Source organism: Elgaria multicarinata, chromosome 16, assembly GCF_023053635.1.
Source record: "Elgaria multicarinata webbii isolate HBS135686 ecotype San Diego chromosome 16, rElgMul1.1.pri, whole genome shotgun sequence".
Classification (NCBI taxonomy): Eukaryota; Metazoa; Chordata; class Lepidosauria; order Squamata; family Anguidae; genus Elgaria; species Elgaria multicarinata.
This window is the reverse complement of record NC_086186.1, coordinates 11,527,248-11,542,342: the sequence shown is the minus strand read 5'-3', so window position 1 is coordinate 11,542,342 and position 15,095 is coordinate 11,527,248. Positions and strand designations below refer to the sequence as shown.

The following is a 15,095-nucleotide window of genomic DNA, read 5'->3' as shown; positions in this document are numbered from 1 at the left end:
AGAGGATTTAGAGAGGGTGTGTGGCTCCCTCCCCCCAGTGGAAACAAATCCAAGCCCCCTCTGTGCCGCAGAACTTGACCCTCGCTGGGCCTTTGTGACCGGCGGGGGTGGGTGGGGGGTGGGCTCAGCAGCCTTAGGCTCGGGTCACCTCCAAGTGCTGTCCTGCAAAAGCTCTGGCATCCTGGGTTTAGAAGAAAACCCACCCCGAAACAAATAATGTTGTAAACCGCCCAGAGAGCTTCGGCTGTGGGGCGGTATCTAAATGTAATAAAATAAATAAATAAATAAATAATGCCGTGGGCGCATTTGCATAAAGGACCTGTTTTGGCAGGTGTGGCGAGAGGATGTGGCGGACCCTGCATTACACCCCAAAGATCAAAGAACGGAGTGGGAATGTTTCAGGTTAGGGGGGGCAGGATCTCAGGCCAGGGGGACAAATCTGGCCCTCCTGGGGTCTCAATTCAGGCATAGTATCCAATGTTAGTCCTACAAAGAGTAGACCCGTTGAAATGAATGAGATTAACTTCAATCCCATTTGTTTCAATAGGTCTTGCCCAGGTGGACACATCCTTTCCTGCAGCCATCCATCATTTGCTGGTTTTCCAGCTTTTGGGCTGTTGTTGTTGAATGTTGGAATTTGCAACTTTAAGCCTCTAGTGCCTGAATTTGCTTTCCCCCCCTCTTCCCTCCCAGTCCCATTTCCTTTCATGCTGTGTCTTTTAGATTGTAAGCCCGGGACTGTCTTATTGCCTAAAGTCGCGCTGGGAGCCTTTTTGGCCGAAGGGCGGGATAAAGAATGCTTTGAATAAATAAAAAACATAATGAGCCTGAATATCCTCCGAATTCTTCCTGGGGGGCTGTCTAGGTTCTAAGAGGGGCCCTGGGTGCAAACTCCACACTGTGAAGACCATCTCCCCGCAACACGTGAGCATTAAGACTGGTGCAAGCTGCTTTATAAGGTGAAGTGGTAACTTCTGTTTGCCTGGTGGGGGGCAGCTTTGGAGATTGGCTGGCAATCCTCCCCCCCCCCCCAACCTCAGTTCCATATGCACGTGGTTGATCCTAGCAAGAATATCGTCCGTTTGGCTCAGAAGCAGCCGGGCGCACACGGATCATGATGTCATTGGACAGAAAAGGCAGGCGGCATCTGCCGTCCAATGGCATTTGTAGGACACAAGCATCCTGTGATGCAATCGCTGTTACTTGGGTCCAGTGGAAACTTTGGGTTCGGTTTACAGGTTGTGATGCTTGGTTCTCCATGGAGCTCTTGGCCCCGGGCGAAGTGTCTGTTTTTTAACCTTAGGCTTCAATCCACCGGAGCACGCTCACTTCCTCGAACAGCCTGGGATGTTCTCATCTGCCGTCTATGTCAAATGTGACCGCCAGAAACCACCTGATCTGAACCCTTCTACCAAAGCCATGCTTAACTATACACTTGTTTTTGTCTTTTCCTTCGCTCCTGGTGCAAAACGGCCAACTTCTCCTTCTCTTTTGAATTCAGGGTAATACTTGCCGTAAGATTGTTTGTTTTAGACCCCCCCAAAAGGGCATTTAAGCCCCAACAGAACTTGGGTTTTGTGGATCATGCTGACGTCTTGATGGATCAGATTTTGGAATTTTGTTTGCGGAGGCCTAAATCACAATGCGTCGTGTCCTGGTGTGACCCACGTTTGGAAGATATTTTAGATTAAGTTGCGATCTGGACACCAAGTCGAGGTCAACATCCCTCCCCATAAACTCTTGTGATTGAAATATTTCCCGCTCCGCCTCCTTCTCCTTCCTCGGCTGTCTCTCCCGCGTTGAATTTTCAGATTGTAAACTCTTCAAGACAGGGACCTAACTAACCCTTTATACCAGCATTCCCCAGCCTGGGACCCTCCAGATGTCTTGGGTGACAACCCACATTTCTTCCCGTTGGCTGTGCTGGCTGGGGCTGCTGGGCATTGAAGTCCAAAACATCTAGTGGGCGCCATGTTGGGAAACGTTGGCTTACAGTAACTGGGATCCATGTTGAAGCTGCTGCATGGAGGGAGGGGGGGCAAAGGGAGGGGCTAAGGGGAGACTGCACAGGCCGGGTGCTCATTCCTGGCTGGCTGAACTATGTTTTGGCAAGCTTAGGGAGTGTGACATTTCAAAGGGCCCCTAAAATTCAGTTGCGTGGATCGGACATTTACATGTTTGGCAGATGGAGGCATTTTCTTTATGGTTCATCATCCGCCTTCCCCAGCCTAGTGCCCTCCAGATGTGTTGGAAGGCCTGGACATAGCACACCAATCCTGGCCTGCCTGCACTACTGGCCTGTACGTTTCCAAGCCCAGTTCAAACAGTGGAGGCTGGTGGCTCCTATGTCAATGGGGCAGTGAATCTGCTCTAGATTTCAATCAGAACTCCAAAGGAGCTAGGTATCCAAAGTGCAGGCTCCCTTTCCAAAAATGGCTCCTTTAGTGTCCTGACAGGTTCTGACTGAAACCCAGAGCAGCTTGACCGCCCCATTGACACAGGAGCCACCAGCCTCCACTGAGTTCAACGTGTTGACTTTGACTATAAAGCCTTACGTGGCTCAGGACTGCACTAGATGGCGGAGCGTTGAAGCTGCCTGTACACAATAATCATCATTGGAGGCCCTTCTCCAAGGGCCTCCTTCGAGGCAGCTTCGGAGAGTGGCAACAGGGGAAAGGGTCTTCTCAGTGGTGGCCCCTCAATTATGGAATGTTCTCCCCAGTGAGGCCCACCTGGTGCCAACATTGCCATCCTTCTGATGCCACATTAAGATCTTCCTCTACTCCTAGGCATTTGTCAGCATAGGATAGTGATTTTAATGGGTTCTCGGATTTCTTTTTGTTGATTGTTAAAATTGTGTGTATGTGTGTGTATGTATGTGTGTGTGTGTGTGTGTGTGTGTATATATATATATATATATATATATATATATAATATGTAAATGGATCTCATATTATGTTGCTGCCTTCTATTTTTAAGGTTTTAATCTTGGTAAACTGCCCAGAGAGCTTTGGCTATTGGGCGGTATAGAAACATAACAAATGGAACGACTACATACAACTCCCATCCTTCCCACTGGCCATGCTGGCTGGGGTTGATGGGAGCTGTAGTCCAGGGTATCAGATTGGGGACAGGTGTTCTAGGGGCTCTTGTCTGCATCCTGAAAAGCCTGGGGTGAGGTACAGGGGCATCTCTGTTCAGCCCTGCTCCTGGTTTGTTTTTTGGGGACCGTTCCTCCTTACCCCGTGCTGCTGCAGCCCTCATTCCTTCTCATGCCCCACTCATTCCACCCCAGGCCCTCCCCCTGTGTCAGAGGAAGCTGCCTTACGCTGATCCAGTTCCTTGGTCCAACAGCGTTCCAAACATTCTGCAACCCGGATCACCCTTTGTGTTGTTGTTGTTGTTGTTCTGCTACCAGGAGAACCACGCAAAACAGGGCAGCCTGGTCTAGAACGGTGCCAGTTGCGGAATGGCGGGGTTTCCGTGGCGGCCCTTTGGGGTGACGCCCTTCTCCAAACGATGGCCCCGTTGAAACCATTGCCCCAATGGCTGCTAACGTGTCATGTCCTCATCAGGATACCCACAGCCAGAAGTGACCTGGTACAAAGACGACGAAGAGATGGACAGATACTGCGGCTTGCCAAAGTATGAGATCTTCCGTCACGGGAACCGACACACGCTGCAGTTGTACAAGTAAGGAAAGAGGGGTGTTGCATGCGTGGGTCTCGGGGAATCCGGTTAGCCATCTGTTGTTGCTCTGAACGGTATTGTTCTGCTGAGCCTGGGATGCCAGCAGCCTGAAATACGTAAGCTCTCTGTACCTCTTCCCACTGGGGATCCTTGCGTGTGATTCCAGCCACTGGGCAGAGTCCCATGCCCAAGTCATGGCTGTGCTTCAGTAGCCGAGTCCACGGGTGGGCAGACTTCAGCCTTGTGTGATCAACCCTTGGCTCTAAAGTCCTCCAACTTTAGAGCCAGGTCTTAAACAGTGGCTCAGCCAGGCAGACACAAAACTTCAGAACAAGGTACTTCGGAGCATATTCTCAGCTCAGGAATTCATTGTCGGTATCAGAACCGCCGCTTGTTCTGAACACACAAGTTGACTCCTCTTTCTCAGAAGAAGTACCCTGCTGGATCAGACCGAGGGTCCATCTAGTCCGGCACTCTGTTCACACAGTGGCCAACCAGCTGTCGACCAGGGACCAAAAAGCTGGAGATGGTGCAACAGCACCCTTCCACCCATGTTCCCCAGCAACTAGTGTATACAGGCTTACTGCTTCCCGGATCTCCCAACTCCCAGATCTCCCAACTCCCAGTCCAACACTCTAGCCACTACACCACACTGGGTCTCTTTAACAACCATGTTAGTGTGTTTGCCAAGCAGACCAGCACATGGGTAAGGCTAAATTCCAGGCTACGTAAGAGAATCAACTCAACTCCAGTTTCTAATCCAATGTATTTATTAAAGAACCAAGCAGAGAGCAGTTGAGAAATAGTCCAGGGGCAGATCTACACATTGTGCCAAATCATATCCCATCACCCTCTTGCGCATTTATACTTGGTAGGACACGCAGTGACGTTTGTTGCGGTATTTCAGATAATACAGAATAAAAAGCTGGATATAACAGTATGGAAGCAGCTTATGGAATGTGGATTCTGCCCCAACAGTTATCAGTGCACTTCAGTACCGCTATGAACAGGGCCAGCGCCAGACTATATTGCGCCCTAGGCAGGCGTGTTCTGAAGTGCCCCCCCCCGCTCGCTCACTCACTCACTGCTCCCCCCCCCGCCCGCTCGCCCGCCCACTCTCTCCCGCTCCTGGCTTTGAAGCCAGGATGCTGGGGTTGGGGAGCCAGAGTGCGTTGTGGGCGAGAGCTAGGCCGGGGCGAAATGAGGCGCTGCTGCCGCAGGGTGGGGCCGCCGCCGCCGCGGGCCGGCCCACCGACCCCCTCACAGCCACCGCCGCCTCCGGGACGTGAGGAGCCGCTGCCGCCGCTGTTGCTGCTGAGGGGCCGCTGAGGCTGCCCCCCGTCCGGCTGCCCCTGCTGCTGCTCCCCCCCGCGGGCTGGTCAGCTCCAACCCCAGCATCCTGGCTTCGAAGGAGCCAGGACGCTGGCGTTGGGTGGAGGCTGGGGCGGCGGCTTTGGAACAGCACACCCGGAAGCCGCTCTAGGAGAGCAGCTTCCGGGTATGCTGTTCGGCGCTCCCGTTTGGTTGGCGCTCTAGGCGGCCCCCTGAGTTGCCTCTATGGCAGCACCGGGCCTGGCTATGAAGCAGGAGTGCAGATCGAGGCCAGAATTTCTGCTCCCCCAGAAATTTAAAAAATGAAAATGAAACTTCAAACTATCTCACTTAAACTTGCTTATCAGAATCCTAACTCAGCAATACAGAGCTTCATCCCATGTACCTGTTTACCTCGAATGATCCCCGTAGCGTAAAGCTATTGTCATTGTTAGCTAAATCACACCCTGGGCTGAAGCGCTCCTAAGATCCTTTGCGTACCAGGAAAAGGGATTAAGGGGTGAAATGTAAAAAATCATAAAAAATCAACGGATGACCCAATCCCATTCAAATTTGGTGTGCTTAAAGCTCTCCTTAATATCTATTACTGTGCCAATTTTGATGCCTTTATCTTTAAAACTTACGCAGATGTAAGCATTTGTTTAATTTGTACTTTAAACATATCAAATCGTCCTCCTGCGCCCCCAGTGGCCACTCGGAAAACAACAAATGATTCGCTCCTAAAGAGGTAGCAAAATAGGTCGTTTCCTTTGGCTAAGAAGCACAATTAAAGCAGGATGCATGGGCGTACTTCACAGTCAAAGTAGATTATAAGCTGGAAAACTTCGGAGTCCTTTGCACGCAATTTGCAGTGATTGCACAGTACAACCCTGGTGTAATGAAGCTCACACTTTATAGGGGTGTGGGGTGGTTTGGGGAAAGGGGTAAGACCCACATAAGACCCCCTTCCTGGCATAGCTAGGCTGACGTTGTCTCTTTGCTTTCCACCTGAAGACAAAGAAAAATCTCAGAGCCAAAGAAGCTCTATTGGGTCCGGCAGTTGCCAGGGAAGGAAATGCAAACTGACCCATCTCTAGCCTGGGAGGACCTGATTAAGTGATCTCTACCGTACCTCCTTTACATGAAATGAGTAGGAAGACCTGGAGAGTCAGCCTGGAACGTATAGAGATGTAAATCTGGCCCTGTCCTTTGTTCAAAGATATTTCTAGAAACGAGTTCTCAGGATACAAAACATTTATTTTCAAGAAGCCTTGAAAATAATAATAATAATAATAATAATAATAATAATAATAATAATAATAATAATAATAATATTTCTTACCCACCTCTCCATTCTGATCGAGGTGGGGAACAACAGTAAATATAAAATACATAAAACTGAATTAAAACATAATATACCTTGTTAAAACATCCTAAAAACATCCTAAAATTCCACTGGATAGGCGTGCTGGAAGAGATCAGTCTTTATAGCTTTCTTGAATGCTAACAGACTGTTAAGTTGACAACTCTCCTCCGGCAGGCCATAAATACTTTGCATCTTGAGGACTCCTTTCTCTTCCTTCTGACCTGTTTTGGATGTTTACCTCCTTTTGTTTTTCCAAAGATGTTTCTAGAAAGCTCTGTGTGTGAGAGAGAGAATGAGTGAGGGTAGGGGAAGGTTTGGTTCTTCTCATTGACTGGGTATTTATTTGATGTCTAAAGTCAGGCTCATGATCCGTGGTCCCGTCTGTACTCGGTGCTCTCCAAGAATTTGCAAATGAGGATTGGCAGTGTGGGGAAGGCATTTTAAAGCTTAGCCACATACCATCCACATTTTATTAGCTTTCATGAGATAATCCAGCAAGACTTCACTTATTGGCAACGGCAACATATGAATTTCACATGTAATTGTGTGGGGGCTGGCTGGGTGGGTTTAACTCTTCTGCTGTTTTCCATTTTCAAAAGACTAGATGATGGTGTGCTAAATGCCTCCTCCCTCCACACTCCCAAGTTGGAAAGTATATCCATTTGTGATTACTTTTTATACATGGAATTTTGACAAAGAGTAATACAGGATAGTTATGAGAGCTGGCATAGCAGAGGGTGCAGAATTGCATTTCGGGGAAGCTTCCTGAAATGGGCCAGGCAGCAGAGTGGGTGGAAGGAGAGGTGATCAGGGAAATCAATACATATTCTGTAATTGTTATGTTTTTGTTCTGCTCTAGTGTTTTTGTTTTTAATCTATTTTAAATTGGTTTTGTAAGCTATTTTGAGCTCCGTTTTTTTTGTTTTTGGTGGAAATGCATGATGTAAATCAAGTATTACAGTATCTCTAGAAACTACGGTCAGAATTTAATCAATAAATGACAACAGCATTGTGATGTATCTTCTAACCGTCTCTGGTTACATAGATAACTGTGTGTTAATTAAAAGGTTATATTCTCTCCTGTGCACCCCTGTGCAGGGGAAAGGGGTGGTGGTGGTGGTGGTGGTCAGCCTGCAAAGAAGGAACTGGGCAGAAAGAGCTGAAAGAGGCTAATCTCAAGGGAATGGTGGAGAAGCTTCTGATCAGTTTCACTCATGCAAAGAATCTTATATATCAAGATGGGGACCTTGTCAATTTCACTCATGGGAAGAATCTTATATACCAAGATGGGGACCTTGTCAATTTCACTCATGGGAAGAATCTTACATATCAAGGTGGGGGGACCTTGTCAATTTCACTCTTGGGAAGAATCTTATATACCAAGATGGGGACCTTGTCAATTTCACTGATGGGAAGAATCTTATATACCAAGATGGGGACCTTGTCAATTTCACTCTTGGGAAGAATCTTATATACCAAGATGGGGACCTTGTCAATTTCACTCATGGGAAGAATCTTATATACCAAGATGGGGACCTTGTCAATTTCACTCATGGGAAGAATCTTATATACCAAGATGGGGACCTTGTCAATTTCACTCATGGGAAGAATCTTACATATCAAGGTGGGGGGACCTTGTCAATTTCACTGATGGGAAGAATCTTATATATCAAGATGGGGACCTTGTCAGTTTAACTTACGCAAGTAGTCCTGTATACCAGTGGCAGGGGACATGTGGTCCTCCAGATGTTGGACAACAACTCCCATCATCTCTGAACATTGACCATATTGGGTGGGGCTGATGGGAGCTACAATCCAACAACGTCTGGAGGACTGCAGGTTCCTCACCTGCGTGCTATCTGCCAACTGTGAAGTCAGGATAACTCTTCTCTGTCCCCCGATGTGGTTTCTCACAGCGCTGTTGCCCTTTGCCCGCAGGTGCAGAGAGGAAGATGCGGCCATTTACCAGGCCTCGGCCAGAAACAGCAAGGGCATTGTGTCCTGTTCTGGTGTCCTGGAGGTTGGCACCATGACGGAGTACAGAATCCACCAGCGGTGGTTTGCTAAACTCAAGCGCAATGCAGAAGCCAAGATGCGGGAGATTGAGCAGAGCAGGAAGCGAGGGAAGGAGAATGTGGAGATGGAAGTGTTGAGGAAGGTGAGCCCGGACAGGTTCCAGCGGAAGCGCCGGCTGACGGGGGAGGTGGGCATGCGCTCAGGCACCTCCCTCTGGGACACGGAGGACGTGGCCAAGGTGCGTATCCCGGATGGGAAGCCACGATTCGGCGAGGACGAGAAGGCCAAGAGCAGGGAGCCTCCGCTCAACGCCAACGCCACCCTGTTCTCAAATAACTTCATAACGGGACGGCTGGAGTCCGATGTGACCGCCAACGGGGACTCTTCTCTCCAGAGCGGGGAAGAAAACGGGGAAGAAAACGCCAATGGCTTTCTCACGTATATCTACGAGACGGTGGAGAAGATTAAATCCAAGCCCACGGGCAAGGAATTTTCTGCTAAGAAGAAGAAGAAAGAGGAGAATGCTCCTGCCCTGCTGAATGCAAGCAGGGAGGCTTCCCGACAAGAGGATGGGACGCAGCACAGAAGAAACCTCTCGGCCCAGAAAGATGCCAGACCCATCGCCTCGTCTAAAAACGCATCTCCCAGAACGACGAACGGGGAACTCATGGAAGCTGAGCCCGGTGAACTTCCAAGTTGGGGTACCAACCTCCCCGCGCCCCAGCCGTGTCCCACACCTTCCAAAGCGGACGTGTACTTTTCTCTGAAAGATATGTATTTTGATATCGGGGTGACACCTGAAACCGAACAGAAGGCACCGGAAGCAAAGACAGGCAGAGCAGCTACGGCGGCTTCCGTTCCAGCAGAGGCCCGTCCAGCGACTGGTCTCGCTTCGAGAAGGGCCAAACCGGAGCAAAGGAAAAAGGAATCCCACGTGGAGCGTAAAGCCCCGGAAACCGAGCCCATTGAGACGGGAGACGCCAAAACGGCCACCGTCGACACAGCCGGGGACTCAACCCCAAAATTATTCCAGGATCCTAAGTGGGCTGCAGAGCCCACAGCAGAGGCGCGGCCTTCCCTTTGGTCGGGAGACGTGGCGGACACCCCTGACGAAAGTGCTGTGGAAATGGATTTTCGGCATCCCGACCGAGCCTCGGAGACTGATGCTGGCCCGCGGCCTCCATTCCCGAAGGCGGACGAGTGGCAGGGGCCTGACGGGCGCATTCGTGGAACGGACTTGCTGGACTCTTTCCCTGCAGAAATTGAGCCGTCCCGGACATCCCCGAACCTTCCCCAGGAGACTGGGGGTGGGGATGCATCCCAGCGCTTGCAGGAAGCGAGGCGAGACTTGCGAGGGGTCTCCTTGGAGGAGCAGCTGCACAGCCGGGGGCCTTGTGAGGTACTGTAAGCTCTCTTTCTCCTTCTTCTTCTTTTTTTTGGGTTAGGCTGACCTCATGCAGAAACGCTTCCAAATCAGTTAAGCAGCAACTGCCAAAGCTCTGTGCCTGCTATTTATAGTTGGGATGTGCATGGCCAGCAATAAACGGGTGTGTGGGGGGGTGATGGTTCTCTTTCTCGGCTGACACTGACCCCTGGCTTTATATCGTTGTATCGGCGGGGCCTGTTTGGTTTGCAGCCCGTAAGCAAACCAGTCAGATGCCGGGGGCAAAGCCGTGGTGAGCGAGCCTGGGGGTTTGTTTATGGGCCAGGATGGGCTCTGTCCCCCGGCCCATTACATTGACGCCACTGCCACTCCACCACAGGTGTCATCGCGTGGCCTCTGCGGTCCCGGCTGCAGCTGCTCCTGACACTCACCGTACTGGTTCGCTCGGTGTCTATTTCCGTTTGCATGTTCGGGAGCGTTTTCCGTGTAATCCCGCGTTAGGAAAGAGGCCTGCTGCCTCATTTCAACCGGGTTTCCTAATGGAGGGCCGCGTGCTTGTGGAGGATTCATGCGCCTCAGCGCATTGGCATCCGAACAATCCCTGCCCGGGAGGGAGGGGGGACGCGGGGGTGTGTGCGTAGGTGGGTCTCTCTCAGCGGAAGACTTGAGTTAGACCCAGGAGCTGAAGACGGCTGCCCAATCTCAGCAGCTGGCAATGGGTTCTGGCTCGTGTTTCCAGAGGATGGAGGCCTGCTGGGCCGGAGAACTCCAGAGCCCAGCGGGGGGCTGAGGCAGAAATGTGAACCTAAAACGCTGGCTCTCTGATACGGAGTTGGGCTGCTGGCTCGTGTAGGCCAATATCGTCAACTCCAGAGCTGGTGGCTTCAGTATCAGTGGGGCGGAGAATCCGCTCCAGGTTTCCGTCAGAACCGGTCAGAAATCTAAAGGAACGACCCGCCCCCACCGCTCCAGGGTATATACAGATTTCAGGCTCGCGGGATTGACTTCCAGTTTTTGCTAGAACTCTTTCCAGCTCCCGTTCATGAGAACTGCACACCTTGGTAGATCGTTGCACGGGCATTTTTGGCAACGCCCAGCAAAACAAAGCAAGGCTGGAAAGGGAGCCTTTGTTTCTGCTCAGGGACGTTGACTTCCTTCCCTTTGAAGGGACTTATCAGTCCCTCTTGGAGTGGCTTTCAGCGCGTGGGCAGCACCGCAGCCGTTTTGGAATTTGCTTGGTGTCTCGCCATTTTAGGAGATGCAAAGCAGTCCGGGCCTCGAACGAGGAAGAGGCTGTCTCAGATAATCCCAGGAACAGCCATGGCTGTTGATGCTCTGTTCCAGGCTCACTGGATTCCCCCCTCCCCCCCCCCCCAATCCCATTCCACTTTCAGGCTTGAACCTGGGGCCAGGACAGATGTGATGCGGGAGACCCATGAACACCTATTTCAGTCTCAAAGTAGCTGCTGGAAGCTCTGATTTTGATCGGGGTGGTGGGGCTGCGGGCAGGTGCTGTTTAACCCTTTCCTCCACGTTAGCCCCCGACTGTTATTTTTTTTGGGAGGGAATGCTGTTTATCTGTATGTGCGTATATCCCCTCCCCCAGTGAAGCTAAAAGAAGCTTTGTAGGGTGCGCAGGAAGAAGGCAATTTAGATCAGACCAACAGCTGGGGCTGATGGGAATTGTAGTCCAACAACATCTGGAGAGCCTCAGATTCCTTACCCCAGCCATGCCTCTGTCTCTGTCCCCTGGGAAATCACGCCTCCATAGTAGATGACATCCGCATTCCTGCTAATCAGAACGACCCGGGCCTTGCGTCCCCGTGAGCCCCGGCTACATTACACCAACAAAGTAAGGCGAGAGAGGAACAAGGGCTGAATGTCCTCCGTGGTTTCCTTTACATCGGATGGTGTACTTTACTTTTCGACTGTATTTCTCCCCAGTCGGCCAGGCCTTTGACAGCAACACCAAAATGTGACCGGACGCGTGCTCCGGGCTTGAGCAATGGGGTGACCGAACAGCTGTCCCCGAAAGAATGCTTGTTCAGCTGCTCTCTGGTTTTTTGAGTTTCCAGCTTGGGGTGTGTTGTGTAGCAACAGGGAGGCATGAGCACGGCTCTCGGTAATTTTAACAGGGCCTTGAAAGAACTCGTCTCTTTTTCTCTTCTTTCGGTAGTGCCTCACCCCCATAGAAGGGGCCCATAGGAACGCCACTGTGGTTTATACTCAGTGATCCAGGGCAACGTTTCCCAATCCGGTAGCCACCAGATGTTTTAGACTACAGCTTCCGGAATTCCTAACCATTGGCTATGCCGGCTGAGGCTGTTGTAGTCCAAAACATCTGATCCAGGACTCCACGTGTGCCACGATTCTTGCCTTTAAGTGATGATCAGTGATGGGGACTTTTATTTTTTTAATATTTTTGCTACGCATAATTAAAAACTCTACTAAAGGGGTGCAGATCCAACCCAGGGGGCATATTTGGCCCTCCTGGGGTCCCAATCCAGCCTAGTCATGGTCCAGCACCCTTCCCCTGGCCTTCCCCCCTTTTCTCTCAACCACGGATCATTGAGTGGTTTTCCAGGTGTTGTGCATTTCCCCCCCATTCTCAAAGTCCACAAAATGCCTCTGCTAAGAGTTAACGTATTTCTTCGATTGTAAGACGCCATCGATTGTAAGATGCACACTAATTTCAGTACCACCAACAGAAAAAAAACACCCTAAGACACACCCATGATTCTAAGACGCGCCCCATTTTTAGAGATGTTTATATGGGGGGGAAAGTGTGTCTTAGAATCGAAGAAATACGGTATTTTTAATTTTTTGTTATGTATTTGTGGCATTTATATACCGCTGAGTCTAGTAAAATCTCTCAGTGGTTCACAATATTAAAATGCCATAGTAAAAGCACATTAAAACACCATATGAAAACACAACCTTAAAAACACTTCCAACTACGGTAAAATAAAATAAAAACCAATGAGCATTAAAACAGAGCAGCGTAATTCATTTACTTTACAATCCAGGGAAAGCCATGGCGAACAAGTACTTTCAGGAGGCGTTTAAAGGATATTGCTTTTTCTGCCTCCTGAACACCACGAATTTTTGGGAGTAAGAGTGTTTAAGTTAAAATATGCTATCCATTTTGGCTCTGCCTCTTTTGCCTTTGGCCACGCCCACTGTGGGAATGTGGGCTCCGAGACCTTCTCTGGAACAGAATGCGGGCCTCTGGGCTGGAAATCTTTCTAGGCTGCCTTTCAGGGCATCACCACTGAGACCAACACATCTGGATGGTTTAGAATGGGGTCTGCTGGATGGATTCATAATCTGCCCTGGTATAAATCAGCTTCCTGTGAAGTAGGCTTGTATGTACTTTGCTAAATCTGTTCGGTCTGTGTTTTGCGGATCGTCACGTGTCTTTCAACCTAGGAAGCTGCCTTATGCTGAGTCAGACCCCTGGCCCATGTAGTCCAGTGTTATCGACACTGACTGGCAGCAGCAATCCGTGGTTTCAAGTGGGATTCTTTTCCGCACCCGACATGGAGAAACCGAGGGTTGAACCTGGGACCTTCTGCATGCAAAACATGTGCTCTATCACACTGAGCTACAGCCCCTGCCCTCTGCTCTGTGACTGAATTGGATTCCTTTTAAAACCAGTTTTTTCCCCTCACTTGTGCTAATTTGCCTGCGTGAAAATGCGCAACGTAGTTAATGCGCATTCACGCTGATGCGAATTGGTGCGAATCCTTCGAAAAATGGGTTCGCCAGTCCACGGAATCCAGATGACTCCAAAAAGGCTGGTCTGCTGCTGAATCCGCAGGTCAGATTCAGAGAAATTCAAAATCATTCGCAGGGGTTGTGGATTTCTCCAACGTTCTCAACGTCTTTTTTGTGGCTGCATCTCTCCACCTGTTCTTTGCCGGAGCTCACTTGGATGGGTGTCAAATGGAGAGAGCTTGGGGAAATGGGGGGAAATGTCCTCCTTCTCTTTCTTCTGTCCTTAATTCTTTCCTCCTTACTGATGACGTGACTCTGCTTTCACAACCGTCTCTCTGCCACACATCCATCGGTCTCTGGACCCCTCCCCTCCCCTCCCCTCCCCTGTCCTGCAGCCCTTGCTTAGCCAAGCCAGACAGATATAGCTCTTCTAATCTTCTCCAGACGTCAGTCCTTCCAGCCACCTGATCTCAACGCTCTCTCCAGCCTGTCCACGTTGCTCGGAAGCTGCCCATTCTCGGAGGTTGCTATTCCTGGTGCGATTGCACCATCTTTTAAATCAAAAGGGTTGCCTTTTGTCCCTTTCAGGGCACACCCTGTTAGCCCCGGGCTTTCTTTCGCGCATAGAAAGCTGGCCCGGTTTTGTCTCAGGTTGTGTTTTAAAATCAAAATCAAAGGGAATTAATCATGGGCCTAGTTTATTTATTTATTCTGTATATTTTTATTTATTGATTACATTTATATCCTGCCTTTCTTTTCCTCTTGAAGGAACCCAAGGTGGCTTCCAAGTCCAAGTCAAGTTTATAGTACTTAGCAATCTGCCATTATACAGTTTCACACAGATGTGTTACATTCATTCATTCATTCATTCATTCCCTTCGCCTTGGTGCGCAAGAGCAGGGCCAGCACAAGAAATTTAGCAGTTCTAAAAGTTACATCTTTGTTATAATCCTTCAATAAAAAACACAGTTTTTCGAGGGATGATCTTCCCTTCATCCGAACTAGCAAAGGAAGGAGATAATTTTTCCTAATGTCTGAATAGACTTTGCATTCTAAAATAAAATGAGTGACGTCTTCTAAAGTAAAAAGGTTCCATGATCCTCCTGTTCTCCATTTTATCCTCACAACAACCCTGTGAGGTAGGTTAGGCTGAGAGTTAGAGACTGGCTCAAAGTCTGGCCAAGTGAGGACTAGAACCTGGATCTCATAGAATCATAGAATCATAGAATAGTAGAGTTGGAAGGGGCCTATAAAGCCATCGAGTCCAACCCCCTTCTCAGTGCAGGAATCCACCCTAAAGCATATCTGACAAATGGTTGTCCAGCTGCCTCTTGAATGCCTCTAGTGTGGGAGAGCCCACCACCTCCCTAGGTAAATGGTTCCATTGCTGTACTGCTCTAACAGTCAGGATGTTTTTCCTGATGTCCAGCCGGAATCTGGCTTCCTTTAACTTGAGCCCGTTATTCCGTGTCCTGCACTCTGGGAGGATCGAGAAGAGATCCTAGCCCTCCTCTGTGTGACAACCTTTTAAGTATTTGAAGAGTGCTCTCATGTCTCCCCTCAATCTTCTCTTCTCCAGGCTAAACATGCCCAGTTCTTTCAGTCTCTCTT

General features: G+C 49.7%; 1 protein-coding gene across 1 annotated transcript in view; it reads left to right on the top strand.

Moving 5' to 3' along the window:
• ALPK3 (alpha kinase 3) overlaps positions 1-15,095 on the top strand; it is a 48,156-nt gene that overhangs the window by 18,228 nt on the left and 14,833 nt on the right. The window contains exons 3-4 of the mRNA XM_063142276.1: positions 3,576-3,693; positions 8,306-9,782. Coding sequence (XP_062998346.1) covers positions 3,576-3,693; positions 8,306-9,782 — 1,595 coding nt within the window. The remainder of the gene's footprint in view (positions 1-3,575; positions 3,694-8,305; positions 9,783-15,095) is intronic.